Source organism: Leucopleurus acutus, assembly GCF_964270905.1.
Source record: "Leucopleurus acutus genome assembly, chromosome: 3".
NCBI classification, from domain to species: domain Eukaryota; kingdom Metazoa; phylum Chordata; class Mammalia; order Artiodactyla; family Delphinidae; genus Leucopleurus; species Leucopleurus acutus.
Window position 1 is genome coordinate 55,561,614 of NC_139145.1, and position 16,625 is coordinate 55,578,238.

Consider the following 16,625-nt stretch of genomic DNA (forward strand, 5'->3'; position numbering starts at 1 on the left):
CAAATTACCAATGGCATTTTTTACAGAACTAGAACAAAAAAATCTTAAAATTTGTATGGAGACACAAAAGACCCAAACAGCCAAAGCAGTCTTGAGGGAAAAAAACCGAGCTGGAGGAATCAGGCTCCCTGACTTCAGACTATACTACAAAGCTACAGTAATCAAGACAATATGGTACTGGCACAAAAACAGAAATATAGATCAATGGAACAGGATAGAAAGCCCACAGATAAACCCACACACCTACGGTCAACTAATCTATGACAAAGGAGGCAAGGATATACAATGGAGAAAAGACAGTCTCTTCATTTAGTGGTGCTGGGAAAACTGGACAACTACATGTAAAAGAATGAAATTAGAACACTCCCTATCACTATACAAAAGAATAAACTCCAGATGCATTAGAGACCTAAATGTAAGACCAGACATTGTAAAACTCTTAGAGGAAAATGGAGGAAGAACACTCTTTGACATAAATCACAGCAAAATCTTTTTTGATCCACCTCCTAGAGTAATGGAAATAAAAACAAGAATAAACAAATGGGACCTAATGAAACTTAAAAGCTTTGTAAAGCAAAGGAAACTACAAACAAGATGAAAAGACAACCCTCAGAATGGGAGAAAATATTTGCAACTGAATCAACGGACAAAGGATTAATTTCCAAAATATATACACAGCTCATGCAGCTCAATATTAAAAAAACAAAGAACCCAATCCAAAAATGGGCAGAAGACTTAAATAAACATTGCTCCAAAGAAGACATACAGATGGCCAAGAAGCACATGAAAAGCTACTGAACATCACTAATTATTAGAGAAATGCAAATCAGAACTACAATGAGGTATCACCTCACGCCAGTTAGAATAGGCATCATCAGAAAATCTACAAACAACAAATGCTGGAGAGGGTGTGGAGAAAAGGGAACCCTCTTGCACTGCTGGTGGAAATGTAAATTGATACAGCCACTATGGAGATCAGTATGGAGATTCCTTAAAAAACTAAAAACAGAATTACTATATGACCCAGCAATCCCACTACTGGGCATATACCCAGAGAAAACCATAATTCAAAAAGACACATGCACCCCAATGTTCATTGCAGCACTATTTACAATAGCCTGGTCATGGAAGCAACCTAAATGCCCATTGACAGATGAATGGATAAAGAAGATGTGGCACATATACAGAATGGAATATTACTCAGCCATAAAAAGGAACGAAATTGTGTCATTTGTAGAGACGTGGATCTAGAGACTGTCATACAGAGTGAAGCAAGTCAGAAAGAGAAAAACAAATATCGTATATTAACGCATATATGTGGAACCTAGCATAATGGTACAGATGAACCGGTTTGCAGGGCAGAAATTGAGACACAGATGTAGAGAACAAATGTATGGACACCAAGAGGGGAGAGTGTCTGGGGGTGGCGTGGGGGGGATGAATTGGGAGATTGGGATTGACATGTATACACTGATGTGCATAAAATGGATAACTAATAAGAACCTGCTGTATAAAAAAATACATAAAATAAAATTCAAAAATTCTAAAAATAAAAATTAAAGTGCTTAGCCAAGCACCTGAAGAACTCAGTGGAAGTTAGGAAATGCCATCATTATTACCAATCACACCAGAGCAATCACACCATCATTGCTCTCTAGTTCTGTTAAGAGATAATGTAATGGTACATGCAAGACAGTGGTACCTATGACCATAACAGAAGTCTGCAGTGGGCATTTAGTTTCCTTCTTTGAGAAATATTTATGGAGTGCCTACATTTTTGCCAGGGTCTGTGCCAGGTATATCATGATGAAAGTGACCGACACAGTTCCTACCTTCACGGAGCTTGCAGTCTAATGTTACAGAAAGTTAAATAAGAAAGTATAATACAGTATTATTTGTGCCACAGTAATGGAAAGTAGGATCCTATGGAGCAAAGATAAGAGGTGCCTAATCTAGATATGGTGGGCTAGAAGGGCTTCCCATAAAAGGAACCTCTAGATTGGGACCTGAAGTATGTAATCAAAGCAGGTGAAGGCACAGTTCCAGGCAGAGGGAACATTATGTACAAAACTGAAGAAGTAAGTGTATAACAGCATTGAAGAGCTAAAAGAAATGGGGTAGAGCTGAGGTTAAAAAGGTAACGGGTGGGAGGGCAACAGAAGAGGCTAAGGACAGAAGCAGAGGTCATTCCACCAAGAGCTGTGATTCATGTTAAGGAGTGACATGGTCAGGCTCACATTTTAGAAATCTCACCATTTTTGCAGCTGGAAGAAGAGACCCAAAGGGGACAACACCAGATGTGGGTGGGAAGGACAGTTTCAGTTTCTTTGCAATAATCTAGAAAAGCAATGCCAGTGGGCTTGGTAGCATCAGTGGAGACAGGAAGAAATGGACGGATTAGAGATGGATGAAGGAAAAGAACCAATAGGACTTGGAGACTGGAGAAATGGTTAGGGAGAAAGAAGAGCCACTCAGGTTTTATTCTTCCCTGGGGAACTGGGCAACTGATGAATCCCTTTACTGAGATAAGGAACACTAGGAGAGAAGAGGTTTGAGAATGTGCACGATGAGTTCAGTGGAGATTCCGCACAGTTGAAAGAATCCCAGAATACAAAATCAGAATAGCCAGGAGGCAAACTTTCCCACTCAGAATGATTCTTCCTCCCAGTCAGCAGGAGCCAGTGCACATCTTGGTAGGTTCACTGCACCCCTGATGGGCATATTGCTATGGACATTGCAATGGACAAATTGCTATTTGTCCATATGATGATCATGAAAAAACTAACAGGGCTTCCTTGGTGGCGCAGTGGTTAAGAATCCGCCTGCCAATGCAGGGGACACGGGTTCAAGTCCTGATCTGGGAAGATCCCACATGCCGCGGAACAACTAAGCCCGTGTGCCACAACTACTGAGCCTGCGCTCTAGAGCCCGTGAGCCACAACTACTGAGCCCACGCACCACAACTACTGAAGCCTGTGCACCTAGAGCCCGTGCTCCACAACAAGAGAAGCCACCGCAATGAGAAGCCTGCGCACTGCAACGAAGAGTAGCCCCCAGTCACCGCAACTAGAGAAAGCCCACACGCAGCAACAAAGACCCCAACACAGCCAAAAATAAATAAATAAAACAAATAAAATTTTTTTAAATGGAAAATTTTATTAAAAAAAAAAAAAGAAAAACAAACAATAAGGAGAGGTCCCTCCCTTGCCTCCAAAGCAGATAGCATTTCAATCTGTCAAAGCAAATTAAAAATGGACCTGCCAACGCTTGTGAAGTTTTCTTGCAAGAAATTCTGAACCTGAATCTGATCAAGCCTTAGAATCTGGTGTTTAGCTCTAACAAATTTACAGAAAATACAGGGGTAAGAAAAAAAATGTGTCAATAAAATCACAGAGATCACAGAGATGGATGAGCGAAATCCAGAGTGCCAGACATTCGCCATGACAAATAACTTGGTTTCTTCAAACAAACAGACTGAAAAAGAAAAGAAAGAAAGAGGGAGAGAGAGAAGAAGGGAGAAAGGGAAAAGGAGGGAGGGAGGGAGAAATTAAAAGAGATTTAAGATTTTTGCCACTTTGTCATATATGCCATATGCAATATTTTTTTATTTTTTTGCGGTATGCGGGCCTCTCACTGTTGTGGCCTCTCCCGCTGCAGAGCACAGGCTCCGGATGCGCAGCCTCAGCGGCCATGGCCCACGGGCCCAGCCGCTCCGCGGCATGTGGGATCCTCCCGGACCGGGGCACAAACCCGTGTCCCCCGCATCGGCAGGCGGACTCTCAACCACTGCGCCACCAGGGAAGCCCTATTTTTTTAATTTTGAAAGAGAAAATAAGTAGCAATAAAAGATAATGGATGGACCTCATTTGACTCTTGATTCAAACAAGAGTTTGACAACTTTAAAAATAATATTGTGAGAAAATCAAAGAAGTTTGAACACCAACTAGATATTAGAAGATATTAAAGAATTATTAATTTTGTATGTGATAATGGTATTGTTACGTATCTTAAAATTCATTTTATTTTAGAAACATATAGTATAGTGTTTGTGGATGAATGAAATGACTGACTTCTATAATTTGTTTCAAAAGAATCCAGTGTAGACAGAGGAGAAAGTAGGTAGGAATATATATGAACCACGATGGGTCTTGTAATGATCTCTGTAATTTTTGGAGCTGGGTTTCTCTACATTTGGATGTGTTTGAAAATTTCCATACTAACATGTTTTAGCTGACTTGCCAAGAAACACAGTATTTGAGGAAAGCTAGAGCAAAGACCAAAGAAAAAGAGCAATAGTCAGCTATGATGCAGAGACTGAGCATCACCTCTACACTTCTGAAGAACTGTTTTCTGTGCATCCGACTGGCACGCTCTTCTATGCCCAGTCACTCCTCTCCATGGTTTGTGTTTGGAGGTGTTCCAAATGGACCTCTGTGGCACATTCTCAGCTATTTCTATCTCAAATTCCTCTGGTAAGATCTAAACCTCCTTAGACTATCAAAATCATTTAGTCTTCTCTTTCCAATTGTATACACACGTTTTTAATATATTGAGGTACTTGGGGGCAATCACAGAGATCTCCCCCTTTCTGCCTACATATGGACACTTTTCTTGCTGCCAAATTCATTCAGGATGCCAGAGACCTAGGAAGAAATGATTCAAATCATCTCCTACAAGGAACTGGGCTCAGGTAATATACCTTGTTTGGCATGAAAGTGAAAACGGCATAATAGGATATGTTACTAACACGCTTATATCCCTGTTACGTTGAGCCCAACGGTCGGAGAACAGCATCTTAAAGAGGTAAGAAAAAATGATACCCACTACCCCTTTCTTCTATCATCATCATCACCATCCAATACCTGCCCAAGCAGGGTCTAAATCAACTTCATGATGAAGTCTTATACTTAGATTATGCTATATATTTAAATTATAAATTAACAAGGCTCAAGTCTTAAGAACACTCCCTTTGGGATACAAAGTCACTGGATCCACAGTTATTAAAAGGTTTCTTATGTATAAAATCCTCTGAAAAAAGTAACACCGTGCCTTGAAAATATTCTAAATAAAATGACAGAACAGAATTTTTACTAACGTCATGATTATGGCATAGAGAGAGAACTTGAAAGCAGGAATGACTAAAGGAAGAGGAACAGAGAACATCTTAGATGGAAAAGACAGAAAAACATCACAGAAAGAGGAGAGGCAGGTGTGGTAAAGACCAGACCCTCCCAGTTTGGACTTCATTGTTCCGTGGCTTCATTTTGAATGTGCCAATATCATATTTCCATGGACAGTAAAAATTGAAGTTATCATTGGTAACTTTTGAGGAAACAGGAAAAAAAGAGCTAGAATCATTTCAAGATAGATGCTTTTCCACCTGTTTTCCTTTAAAAACACACCCTCTTATGGAAGCTTTTAAAATCAACTGGGTAAGTTATTCACAATGGCCAGAACCACCATTTCTTCCCAATACAAGGTCATGCAGCCGAATTCTAAGTGAGAAGTCATTTCCTGATCTACTTTTCTCCAACACTCCATCTCAATCAACCACCCTGAAGATATATGCTGCGTATATAAAGCAAATTAGAAACTTTTGTGCAAACAACCCTTTACATTTAAGAAAACCAAGTAAAGAGAAAAAAGGTTAAAATGCACCTACAAGCAGTAATCTGTTGAAAAGGCAATGAATTGGTACCTCCGTAATTCACAGAACTCATAGTTTTATGTTTTTGGATCTTACGAATTAAACTCCCTATTTGTGGTCATGTTATCACAGTTCTACTAAAGGCAAATGCCTTTGAATCTGAATGGTTTCAGGCATTTGTCTGAAGTAACTCACTCACGAGTAGGATTAAGGAAATGTACTTAATTTTCTCCAACCAAGAGCAAGCTTCCCTAGGGCACTGGAAGAGGGCTAATAAGAGGTTCATTTATTTCCACGCACCTGTGATTTTGTTCCTAAGCGGTGTGAATGGCTATTAAGTTCAATATCAGGACTTCTCGTTGCCAAATTACTTAGCTCTCATTTCATCTAGAGGTGAATCAAGAAGGCATCCTCTGATGTTTATGATATTGCCTTCCACATAACACTTGGAGAGAAAACAGAGGGAATTATTTACCTAGTTGGGTGAGAAAGGTGGAAAAGTACCTTCTCGTTTTTTTTAATTAAAATACTTTGTGAGGCAATCCTAGGACAGACATTTCTTTACTTCCTATATCACTCACATTTTTTCAGTTGCTGATAAGTGAATCATAATCCACAGTATCTCACATATTTTGGTGAGTAAGCAATGTAGACAAACACCTTTCTTGCTGCCCTTTTGAACACACACAAACATGGGTTGACTTTAACTGTTCATAGTTCTGCAACAACGAAACACTCAGTCAGAACTGCCTGATGTTGACCATCAATTCTAGGTCCACATGAAGACTGAATGAGGCAAGAATCTAACCCGTTAATAATTGACAGATTTCCCAATGTCCCCTTGGAAAATCTGGAAGAAAATTAGGCAAACAGAGGAAGAAGGGGTCTTTCCCCATGACTGTCAACCACCATATGCAATGTATTAATTTCTTGCTGTTCATTTTTTACGGTGATCTGGATCCGGACAAAGTGACTCTGCATTATCCCTTGGTTATTAGAAGAGTCTAATTGCTTGGAGTTAATTACTTGGACCTAAGAAGTTTGTCACTACATATCTATATCTTTATCTACAGATATTTTTATAACATAGGAGGAAGTTGAGTCCCCCGGCAAAGGGCATCTTTTCTGTTAGTTGGTTGGTTGGTTGGTTTCTTTGAGGTTGGGGGAGGTGCTCACCAGAGACACACACTGCCCCTTCGGACCTGGCTGGCAGGTGGTGGCTTCTGGGCTCCACACCCTCTGCAAAGCGAGCGGTGGCTTGGTGCTCACAGTTGGTTGTTGGCAGGGCTCAGGGCGTCTTTGCGTACAAGCAACTCCCTGCTTTAGAGCACCTCCTGTCGTTTTGTCCCATTAACCTGAGCACAGCAGGTTGACGAATTTGGTTATAGAGGCACAGTTGGCAGCTTCTAATTAAATAATTATGCCTAAGCAGCTGCACGGAAGCTGTCATGCACCTTAGAAAGACAGTAGCCAGTTTTATTAATCCTAAGACAGAGGAAGAGTTAACACTTAGCTCTGGTTGTTACGTACAAAGGGCAAGTATATCGTATGCAGTACATGTGCTGTGCAATATGAAGTTGCTGTACGTTTGTGCTAGCCTGTCCATGGAGTGACGGAGAGCAAACCTTGGCAACCTCTCAGCAACCCAAAAAAGAAAGAAGCGATTATATGATCAAAGAACAGAGTCTGTTGAGAGCAATCTAAAAAGGACATAGTGTTATATGGATGAGTCTTTGATGAACACAGAAATGTCACTGAGCTAGTAGGCAAATACGCTCAGGTTCTGGGTATCATTTAGATGAGCAAGTGATTAGAATCAAGTGTAGTCTTTTTGAGGGGCTATGGTTGGTAGGTTTTCTTTTATTTGACTGAAGCTTCTTAAGAGGCTGTTTTCAAATATTAGAAATTGGAGAACAAAGTAAATATCACATACCTAGATTTAAACTCTATGATGCATGTTTTCCCCAAAAAGTTAGAAGATATTTATTCTACAGAATCACAGATAATGTCACACTCCTTTGTAGAAAGCTAAAAAGCTAAAGCCTTATCTCTATACTAGTGGAAAATTCACCAGAAGGAAGAAAGCAGAATCTGGCAACTAAGTTCCAACATAGAGGAAGGTACAGATAAAGGCCATAGGTAGGGATACTGGACCAAATAATGCTTGTTCCAACACATGAGAACACTACTGAACTGCTGGCTGATTTCATTTTTCTACACAGGCTCTTCTTTCTACACAATCCATTTGTCTTCACTTCCAAAAACCAAACGTGTGATAACCCAGTAGAGAGCAACTCGGCTTCCCACAGGCCTTGTCACCAAGGTTCCCAGCACCATCTCCAAATGAATAAACACAACTGTAGGCAAAAACCAGTCCAGGAAATTCAGTCGTATCTTTATGTGTAAAGACATTTAGATATTTTAATCCTCAAAATTTATGGATTTGCCTTAAAATAAGAACAGAGAAAAACTGGAAACATATTTCTCATGGCATTCACTTCACCCAACTCCCAGACCTGTTGAAAATCAGCAGTTCATCAAGCACTACAGTTTACAGATTGATTGATTGTTCTTTCAGAGATCAATGGCTTATCTTTAGAATAATGCCATTTCTTAAAATAAGGCATTCTGTACAGTCATTTAAACAAATGGACTGACCTCTAACAAACTCTTACTTTAAAGGCACAATTTAAAGGTACAATTGTTTCCCTTCTTTTGTCCCTTCTGCTTTCCTTTTATGTCAGTGACTCTATCACCTCAGCTATCTGAAGACGACTGCACGTGACTGACAATTCTCAAGGATTCATTCCTTTTAGATGACGCCTAAATGAAGCCCGACTTAATTACGTCTGCACTGCAACTCACATCTCAGTACAAACTGCTACGGAATCAAATCACAAAACTGTAAAGCCTAGAAAAGCAAATTTCAGACTTGGGGTCGGGGGTGGGGGGGGAAGGGGGTCTTTCGTCAGTCTATGCTGCCATCTAGCCAAGATCATGTCGTTCAGTGCAACATCCATTTGTGTTTTCAACGCCCCCATGAAAGCCAGTCTTCAGCAACCAGCTTCAGAGACCCCAAAGTTAGATAAAAGAATAGAGAGCAGCACTTCAGCCACTCTGAGTCTATCAACCTCCTGTGGACCAACAGCTAAGTTCTAATGTTCTTATGTTCACAATTCAGTATCTGACAGAGACATACATGCCTGTTTTCATTCCACATATTACCTATACCAATATCATTTGCATCTTATGATTTTTGAGGCCTTTAAATATTCTGTGATTCTTTAAATATTTATATAAATATTTATATAAATATTATAAAATAAATATTTCATAAATATTCTTTAAATATTCTGTGACTGGAAAAACAAATGTTGTCTTAGGTAAGACATGAAAGCTGACTATAACCTCTAATCTTCTAGCTGTACCTCAAGGGTTAAAAAAAAGAACCCAAACAGTATTCCTTAGACATAGACTGAACATGCAGACATATATTTCTGTTAAGAGGATCCATACACACGAAAAAACAAAAAGAACTCGTGGTACTTACGATAGAAGACGTACTCAGTGTAACTTGACCAGACCTTGTCATCTGTGTATTGGTTGACGAAAGATGCTGTCACTGAGGAGTTACAGGCCACCATGTGGAATCCACATTCTGACAACATATCAAAAGCCCTTTCCAGATGCCTGAATTTGAGATAAAATCTGGAGGTGTATCTTTCTGGGGCTCTGTCAGGGTCTCTGCTCTCATTCAAAGTTTCTCCAAAGACCTCCTTTGCCAAGGAAATCCTTCCACAAACCAAAATCCGGGGAACTCTCCGAAACTTGGCATCCGCCTGCCCCTCTCTGCCCATGGTGCAGGACCCCCTGTATCCCACAGTAATAAAACCCCACTTGCGGTCAGCAGGGAGTAGCGAGGAAGGGGGGCATATTCTTGTGTCACTTCCTTGGGAGGCATCTTCAAAGTCACTATGGCAGAATTCATCTGGGCTTTGCTTGATTTCATCAGGGGTCAGGAGTTTGACCAAGTCTGGGAGCTGGAAGTACTCAGCTTCCCTTTTCAGTCTTCCCCTTTCTGGAAAGTGATCAGGCAGGACCACCTGCCTGTCCCTGAGATAGTCCAGAATATAACGGAACAGGAATCCATCTCTGTCAATGAAAAACCTTCCCTTGGAGTCCTTGGCTAGATCGTTAGCTGTGTCTCTCTTTGGGGAAAACATTTTCCACAGGAGGGAATGAGGGATGCTTATTAATGTGGAATGGCGAGTGAAATAAACTTGACCCCCAACATTCAGCTCCACAACCTCAGGGAAGGAGTTGGGAACCGCAGCCCCTTGTTCTCGAGGATAATAACGACTACAGTTTCCACTCAGAGCCATTGTCCCTTTCTTCTTCTTCTATTTTGACGTGAAGGTGCAGTTCAATGGAGTCAGAGCCCGATCTTTTGCACCAACTTGTAAGGGAGGGAGAGGACGCTAACTTGTTAAGAAAACGGCCTTCTCTTACCTAGTTTTTTCCCCAAGAAAGCAAAATTTCAAAGACTCCACAGGTGAAGTGATGCTGTAAAAATAGTTTAAACCCTGGCAGGTGGTAAGCTATTACTTCATGGAATATAATTAACTCAGCTGCATCCAATCTTCCCCCAAGCTCAGTAGGCAAGGCAGGCCAGGTCTCCAGTTACTGAGAGGTCTGTGTGAAGGAAAAGAGAGAAAATTATTTCCTCAATCCCAGCATGAGTCAGAAAAAAAGAGACCACTGGAGAGAGGAGAGAGAAGAGGGAAGGAGAGAAGCAGGAAGGGAGGAAGGAAGGGAGGGAGGGAGGGAGAGATTATTTTACATAAGCAGCCCTGGAACTACTGATTTCATCCATTCTTCAACTAAATCGTAGCTTCTCTCAAGCTATTTTTTGTCTACATATTTATCCATATTCCTCTGTCTCCAGCATTTAGTATTAAAAACATTTCTATTTGATTTGTGCATTAAAAAGGAATATGCAATTTTCAACTTCTAAAAGGGGATTTTTTTTTTTTTTTTTTCTGGCTGGACAGGAAAAGTAATAAGCCTCGGAACTTACCTTAGTGAGTGCTGGAAACAGCTCTTGCGCAGAAATACCCATTTGCAAAGCAGTCGGAATCCACAACCACACAGAGTCTGGAGCTTGTCAAATCCCAAAGAGGTAAAGGATAGAGGTATCAATGAAGGGTGCCAGAGATGTGCTCTTAGAAAATAATCATATATATATGTGTGTGTGTATATATATATATTTAAAGATTTATATAAATGTACATTTGTGTATATATATGTATATATTCACTTCCAATCTCAAGTTAAAACAAGTCACAAAAAAGTTAAACCGTGACGAGAGGTTGGATTGAAGAAGCAAAGCAGAGAAAAATATTCATCCAAAGCTTCTCCAGGAAAAAAAAAAATCAAACCTTTGGAAAGAATCCTTAAAACAGAAGAGAGTTGCAAGAGGTACTGGGACCTAGAAGCTTTTCAGAAAGCCCAGAAGCAGAAAGAAAGACAGATGTGCCCTGCTGGGGTCCCAGGTAGCCACCCCACCTGCCGGCAAGGGCAAGCGGGCTCCCATGTTCCCAGCCAAGTGGGAGCCGATGGCCGCCGCAGCGCCGAAATGACGGCAGGGGGCTCGGGCTCGGGCTTCTCCGGCGGCGGAGCTGGGTGGTTCCACAGTTCCTAGTGCAGTTCGGATGCTGTTGTTTCAGCGGTGCAGGGAAGAAACCATCCAGGGAAATGACTATTACATCATCTTAAAGGAATATGGCTTGGAGAAAGCGGAGGCAGCTCCGAGTCACGTCCGCCTCGCTGACAGGTCGCCAGGACTGCACGAGGACGCCGCGCTCCGGCCGTGAGCACGCGACTCCTGGGCGCTCCGGGCGCGGGGCGGGGACGCAGCGCTGCGCAGCCACTCCCCCCCTCCCCGTCCTGTCCGGAAGTCTGGAGTTTCCAAGGCCCTTTGCTTTGCCCTTTCCTCCTGTCTTCAGACTTCCACCGCCACCACCATCCCCCAGAAACAAGCCCCCAACCCAGTGGTGAGACGAACACAGAGATTTTTCATTAAAAAAAATAAACAAACATGCCCGTCGCACGTGCACTGAATTTCTGTGGAAGGGCAAATTGCCCCTCTAAAGCTTGTTTTTATAAAAATTTTAAAAAAAGGAAGGAAGGAAAGCACACCCAACGACCCCCAATATTCAAGCTACAAAGTAGTTCTTTTTTCCAACCAAAGAGGATGAAACCATGTTCTCTCAGATGCCTTCACCTGTTTTTTCCCTTCTCCATCCCTCTGCCACCCCACCACAGGAAATAAATAAATAAATAATAAATACATACATGCATAGGTACAGTCTCTCTGGAATTAATGATGCTCCTTCAAAAGAATCCACGAAGCACTGGTACCCTCAGAAAACCCAGGGTTTATATCAGTAAGTCATGAGCTTAGCTTCCATGTAAATTGTGACCTGCAACCTTTTTTCTGGGGCTGTTTCCATACAGAGCATCTCTTTGGATGTGCCCCGCCCCCTCCCATCTCATCCCAAGAGGACTCTGGTGGAAGATTCGCCTGCAAAGAGACATTTTACTCCTGTCCCACAGGGTTCCCTTAAGTGCATCATTAGAGTTTCAGGAAGGCATTTCCAGGGCAACCTAATCCACTAACAAAGTGCTTCCAGTTGATCCTGCCAGTCAATAATGGCCCAGCCAACAGCTTACAGTAAGTCAGCCATTTCCCCTTTCAAACACCAACGTCTTAGGACTCACATTCCTAATGAGAATATAGTACTTCATCTATGAATAATATATGTGAGGCACACTGCATTCCAAACAATTGCTATTTTTAAAAAATGAAAGCCAAAACTGGAGAAGAAAGTATGAATTAGATAGATTTTATGGGATACCCGTGTTTATGGCCAACTCTTGCCCCAAGAATTAGCTTGAAGATAGACTCAGCGGTAGCATAAAATAATTTCTAATTTAATGCTCTTTTCTTTCACTAAGAACCGGATTACTGAGCATATTCAGAGTGTTAGCTAACACTCCAACGCCTGATTATATTTGACTTTGTTTCTTTAACGAATGTATTAACCTGTTCTGCCCTCAATCATTGGGATTTTAATACTGGACCAATCAAGGATGTGTCTGTTATTTGATGCACTCATATCGCCATCTAGTGTTTTCAAACTATCAGTGCAATCTGTATCTGGCAACTTACCTGAGCCAAAAGTTAGATTTTTTTTCCTTTATTTTAAGGTTTTTATAGTGGTTTGAGTATTTCCAGAAATGTTCTGTTCACCAAGATGACAAAGTAAACATTTAGTTGCCATCTGGTTAAGGGAAAAAAATAAGTCTAAATCTATACCTATTAAGTACTGGTTTTGGTTGTAGTTAAGAGCAAATTATTTTGTCTAAGAGAGTAGGCCAGTACGCCATGACAATAGCTTTGGAGATTAGATATTAAAATATTTGGGGGGCAGTCTGACAGGAAGTGAAGAATGGGAGGAAGAAAAATCATAGTCTTTTAAAGATAAAAGGAACTTGTGAAATGGAATCACCATCTTGTCTTAAAGATACGGAAACTGAGTACCAGAGAGGGAAAGCACTTCCACAGGGTCACACAGCTGTGGAGTAGCAGGGTAGGGGTTAGACCACTGCCTATTCAGAATGATCAATGTGCTGTTTTTAACCTTATGGATTCTAGAATAGGGATGGAGAAGTGGCAAGCAAAGAAAACAAGAAGAATTTCAAGATTATTACACATTTGAAAACAAAAGAACAAGTCATTTAAAAGAGCTTTTAGCGTTGAGTTGAAAGGCTAAAATATTTTTACCATTTAAAAGTAGAGTAATCTGAATTTCAAAAATGAGGAGCTCTGTTTATTTGTCTGGGTTCCATAGGGTAGGCAACTTTTTTTTTTTTTTTTTTTTTTTTTGCGGTACGCGGGCCTCTCCCGCTGCGGAGCACAGGCCCCGGACGCGCATGCTCAGCCGCCATGGCTCACGGGCCCAGCCGCTCCGCGGCATGTGGGATCTTCCCGGACCGGGGCACGACCCCGTGTCCCTGCATCAGCAGGCGGACTCTCAACCACTGCGCCACCAGGGAAGCCCAGGGTAGGCTATTTTTGAGACAAGTAGTTTTTAATGTTTTTGGAGAATGGACTGCTTGGAGAATCTTAGGAAATCTAGGAAATGAATACACACGCATAAAAGTTCACATTCAGTGTCGGGGCAGAGCTTCTCAGAAAGGTCTGAGTAAAGAGAGGAACCAGGGAAATCACGTGGCCAGGGACTCACATTCCCAGCAATCCTCAAATTTTGACTCTGAACCTTCTTTTTGAAATGAGATTACACACACAGAGACACATTCTGAGGATTGAAAAAAATAAAACATAAAACATTCACCACACGACCTTAACCTTGTGACCACACCACCTGAAATGCACTCTGAATTTGTATTTCTTAATATATTTTAATGAACACTGTAACTATCCCAGGCTTTACACACTTGTATTGCTGTATGTTGTTTTGTGCTAAAAAAAAGTTCATTTATTATAATAAACTGTTAAAAATAAACAACTGTTTTGCCAGCCCTCTTTAGGCATATTTACTTTTTTAATCTACCTGGAGCCTCAAGAAATTGAGAGGTTCTGGACCTCTCATCTTTTGAGAGGTCAGGGGTTTGAGTCAACATTGGCCCTAAGCCTATTCATGTCGGGTTCTGTAGAGCACAGGTTAACATCTGATCCGTACTCTTTCTTATTCCTTTAGTCTCTGGGATACAAAGGCTTGAGAAGTGGGCTTTGAGGAAACAAAGCAATACACCATATAGAGAGATTTAAATAGTGCTAGAGTAATCGAGTATGTCCCAGGGTGTCTCAGGAAGGCTGTCAGTAATCCCAGCTGTCTGGTGCCTGAACAAGAGGCAAGAAGCCAAGTCTAAGCAGTTAGTGTGTTCCTGTCCTTCGTGTCAGCAGATAACGCTGCTAGTGTGATTATTCTTTTCTGGCAGCTTTCCGCTGAAACACTGTGGGATGCCACACTCAGCCCGAAGGCTGAACATCCAGCAACAGATTTCTCTTAAGGGAAGAGCGAGGAAGAATGTTCCATCCTGTTCCTTGTAATATTCAAGCCCACAGCACATGAAGACACACCATGGGTAATTTGTGGTATTGATAAAACGTGTCAGCTTCTGTTTCCTGTTCCCCACTTTCACACACCCGCAGAGCTGAATGTTGAAGAGTACAGTCTCAAAAGGACAATTTTAATTTTGGAATAATGGAATCACTTCCCATAGCCTCACCCCCTAACACATCCTTAAGTTTCCTCTCCCGTCAAGCACTGATAGCTTTTATGCTGACTGTCTTTGATATAAGGGAGGGAATTGATCTCATAAACTTACTCATACTAAGATGCAGTGCACTCATTGTGTTACATGCCCCCAAGGACTCCTGAATTAGCACCATCATCTTAATAGCTACCGTTTATGGAGGGCCAGCCACAGTCATTACCTCTCTCCCTGACTGGTGGTGTAACAGCAGACGGGAGACTCAATGTCTCTGCGCCAGGGTAAAATGGAGAAAATGAGAAGACCTGCCTCCCAGGTGTGCTGGGCTGATAAAATACTATGATCTGCATGTTGGACCCCTAGCACGTTCCCTAGCTCTAGCTGATGCTTAATAAATGACCGCAGAATCCGTGATAGTGGTAGAAGCGCCATATTCGTTGTTAGACTCAAGCTGGGGCCCAAAGAAGTTACAGAAGATGCCCGAAGATTGAAATTCACTTCTACTTCCAAAATCATTCATCTTCCCACTGTGAAGTTTTAGGTAAAGATCATTGCTTGGTATAAATGTATTTCTTAATAATGGGGGGAATTTCAGGCTTTGGTGAGGGGGATGGGTGGCAGAATGGGGAACTGAGAATAATCAATACCACGATGGTTAAAAATAGAAATTCCACTATCTTCTGCCAGACAGGGTTGTATTCCTGGTACCCTTTCATCCATTCCGCACAGATTTACGAAGTCCCTATGTTGTATGCAGCACAGTGCTAGGTACTTAAGATACAAAGCTGAATTCAGTACAATCTCTGAACTCAGACACTCACGAACACACTCACACTCAAAATCATAGCAATGGAAGACAAAGATTAAAAGGTTCTAGATCCTTGAGTACTGCCTCTTATTTGCAGAAAACGATGCCTGCTGCTGTATTCAGCTTTGGGTCCTACATAGTTCACATATGACTTGGACAAACCACTTAACCTCAGGTGGCCTCTGCTTCCATATCTATAAAATGAAGCTGTCCCCCCTTAGAGAGATATTATGACTGATGGCAAAAGAAAGATAAAATACGCTGCCACATCTTCAGAGACATACTGGGAAGTAACAGAGGAAGATGGCAGCAAACAGCAATCTCTCTTGTTAAAATAAAGCCTCACAAGAAAGAATTGGGATTAGACTTGTGTAATTTTAAAGTTGGAACAGGAGACCCTTCAATATCATCCACTGTACCCACAGCTCCACCTAAAAGTTTGAGGTAATAGCAAACATTCAGTCAAATCACTTATCTCAGGACATCTCCCCGAAAATACTCTTGAACTTGACTCCCAGAACATATATAATAGCTAAAGCTGTTTGTACCACCATGGAGACTCTGAAAGGAAAGTCTGCCGAAAAAAGTTCTTCCAAGTGGACTCATTTTGAGATCTGAGGTTTTTTTAAAATTTTATGCTGATCTGAAAAGCAAGTATAGACTGCTCTTCACATATGAAGGTGACATCTTTTCTTTGTCTTCAAAACAAAGAAGGTTTTCTGGAACAAATGGTCCAAGTTAGGAGTGCACCATTTGATCATGAAGTTGAGTGAAGCCAACTCCACATATGTGTTTTGAAACTGTGATCTCATCGGCATGAAACCTAACCAACAGAAATAATACTCGTCCTTAAAATGGATTGGAGAATGG

At 41.4% G+C, this 16,625-nt stretch overlaps 1 protein-coding gene across 1 annotated transcript in view; it reads right to left on the reverse strand.

The window, feature by feature from the left end:
- Nucleotides 1-10,029, reverse strand: part of KCTD16 (potassium channel tetramerization domain containing 16) — a gene marked incomplete at both ends in the record, with an annotated part of 265,403 nt that extends 255,374 nt beyond the window's left edge. Inside the window, one exon of the mRNA XM_082836004.1 lies at nucleotides 9,198-10,029. Coding sequence (XP_082692130.1) covers nucleotides 9,198-10,029 — 832 coding nt within the window. The remainder of the gene's footprint in view (nucleotides 1-9,197) is intronic.
- Between the last annotated feature and the right edge of the window lie 6,596 nt (nucleotides 10,030-16,625).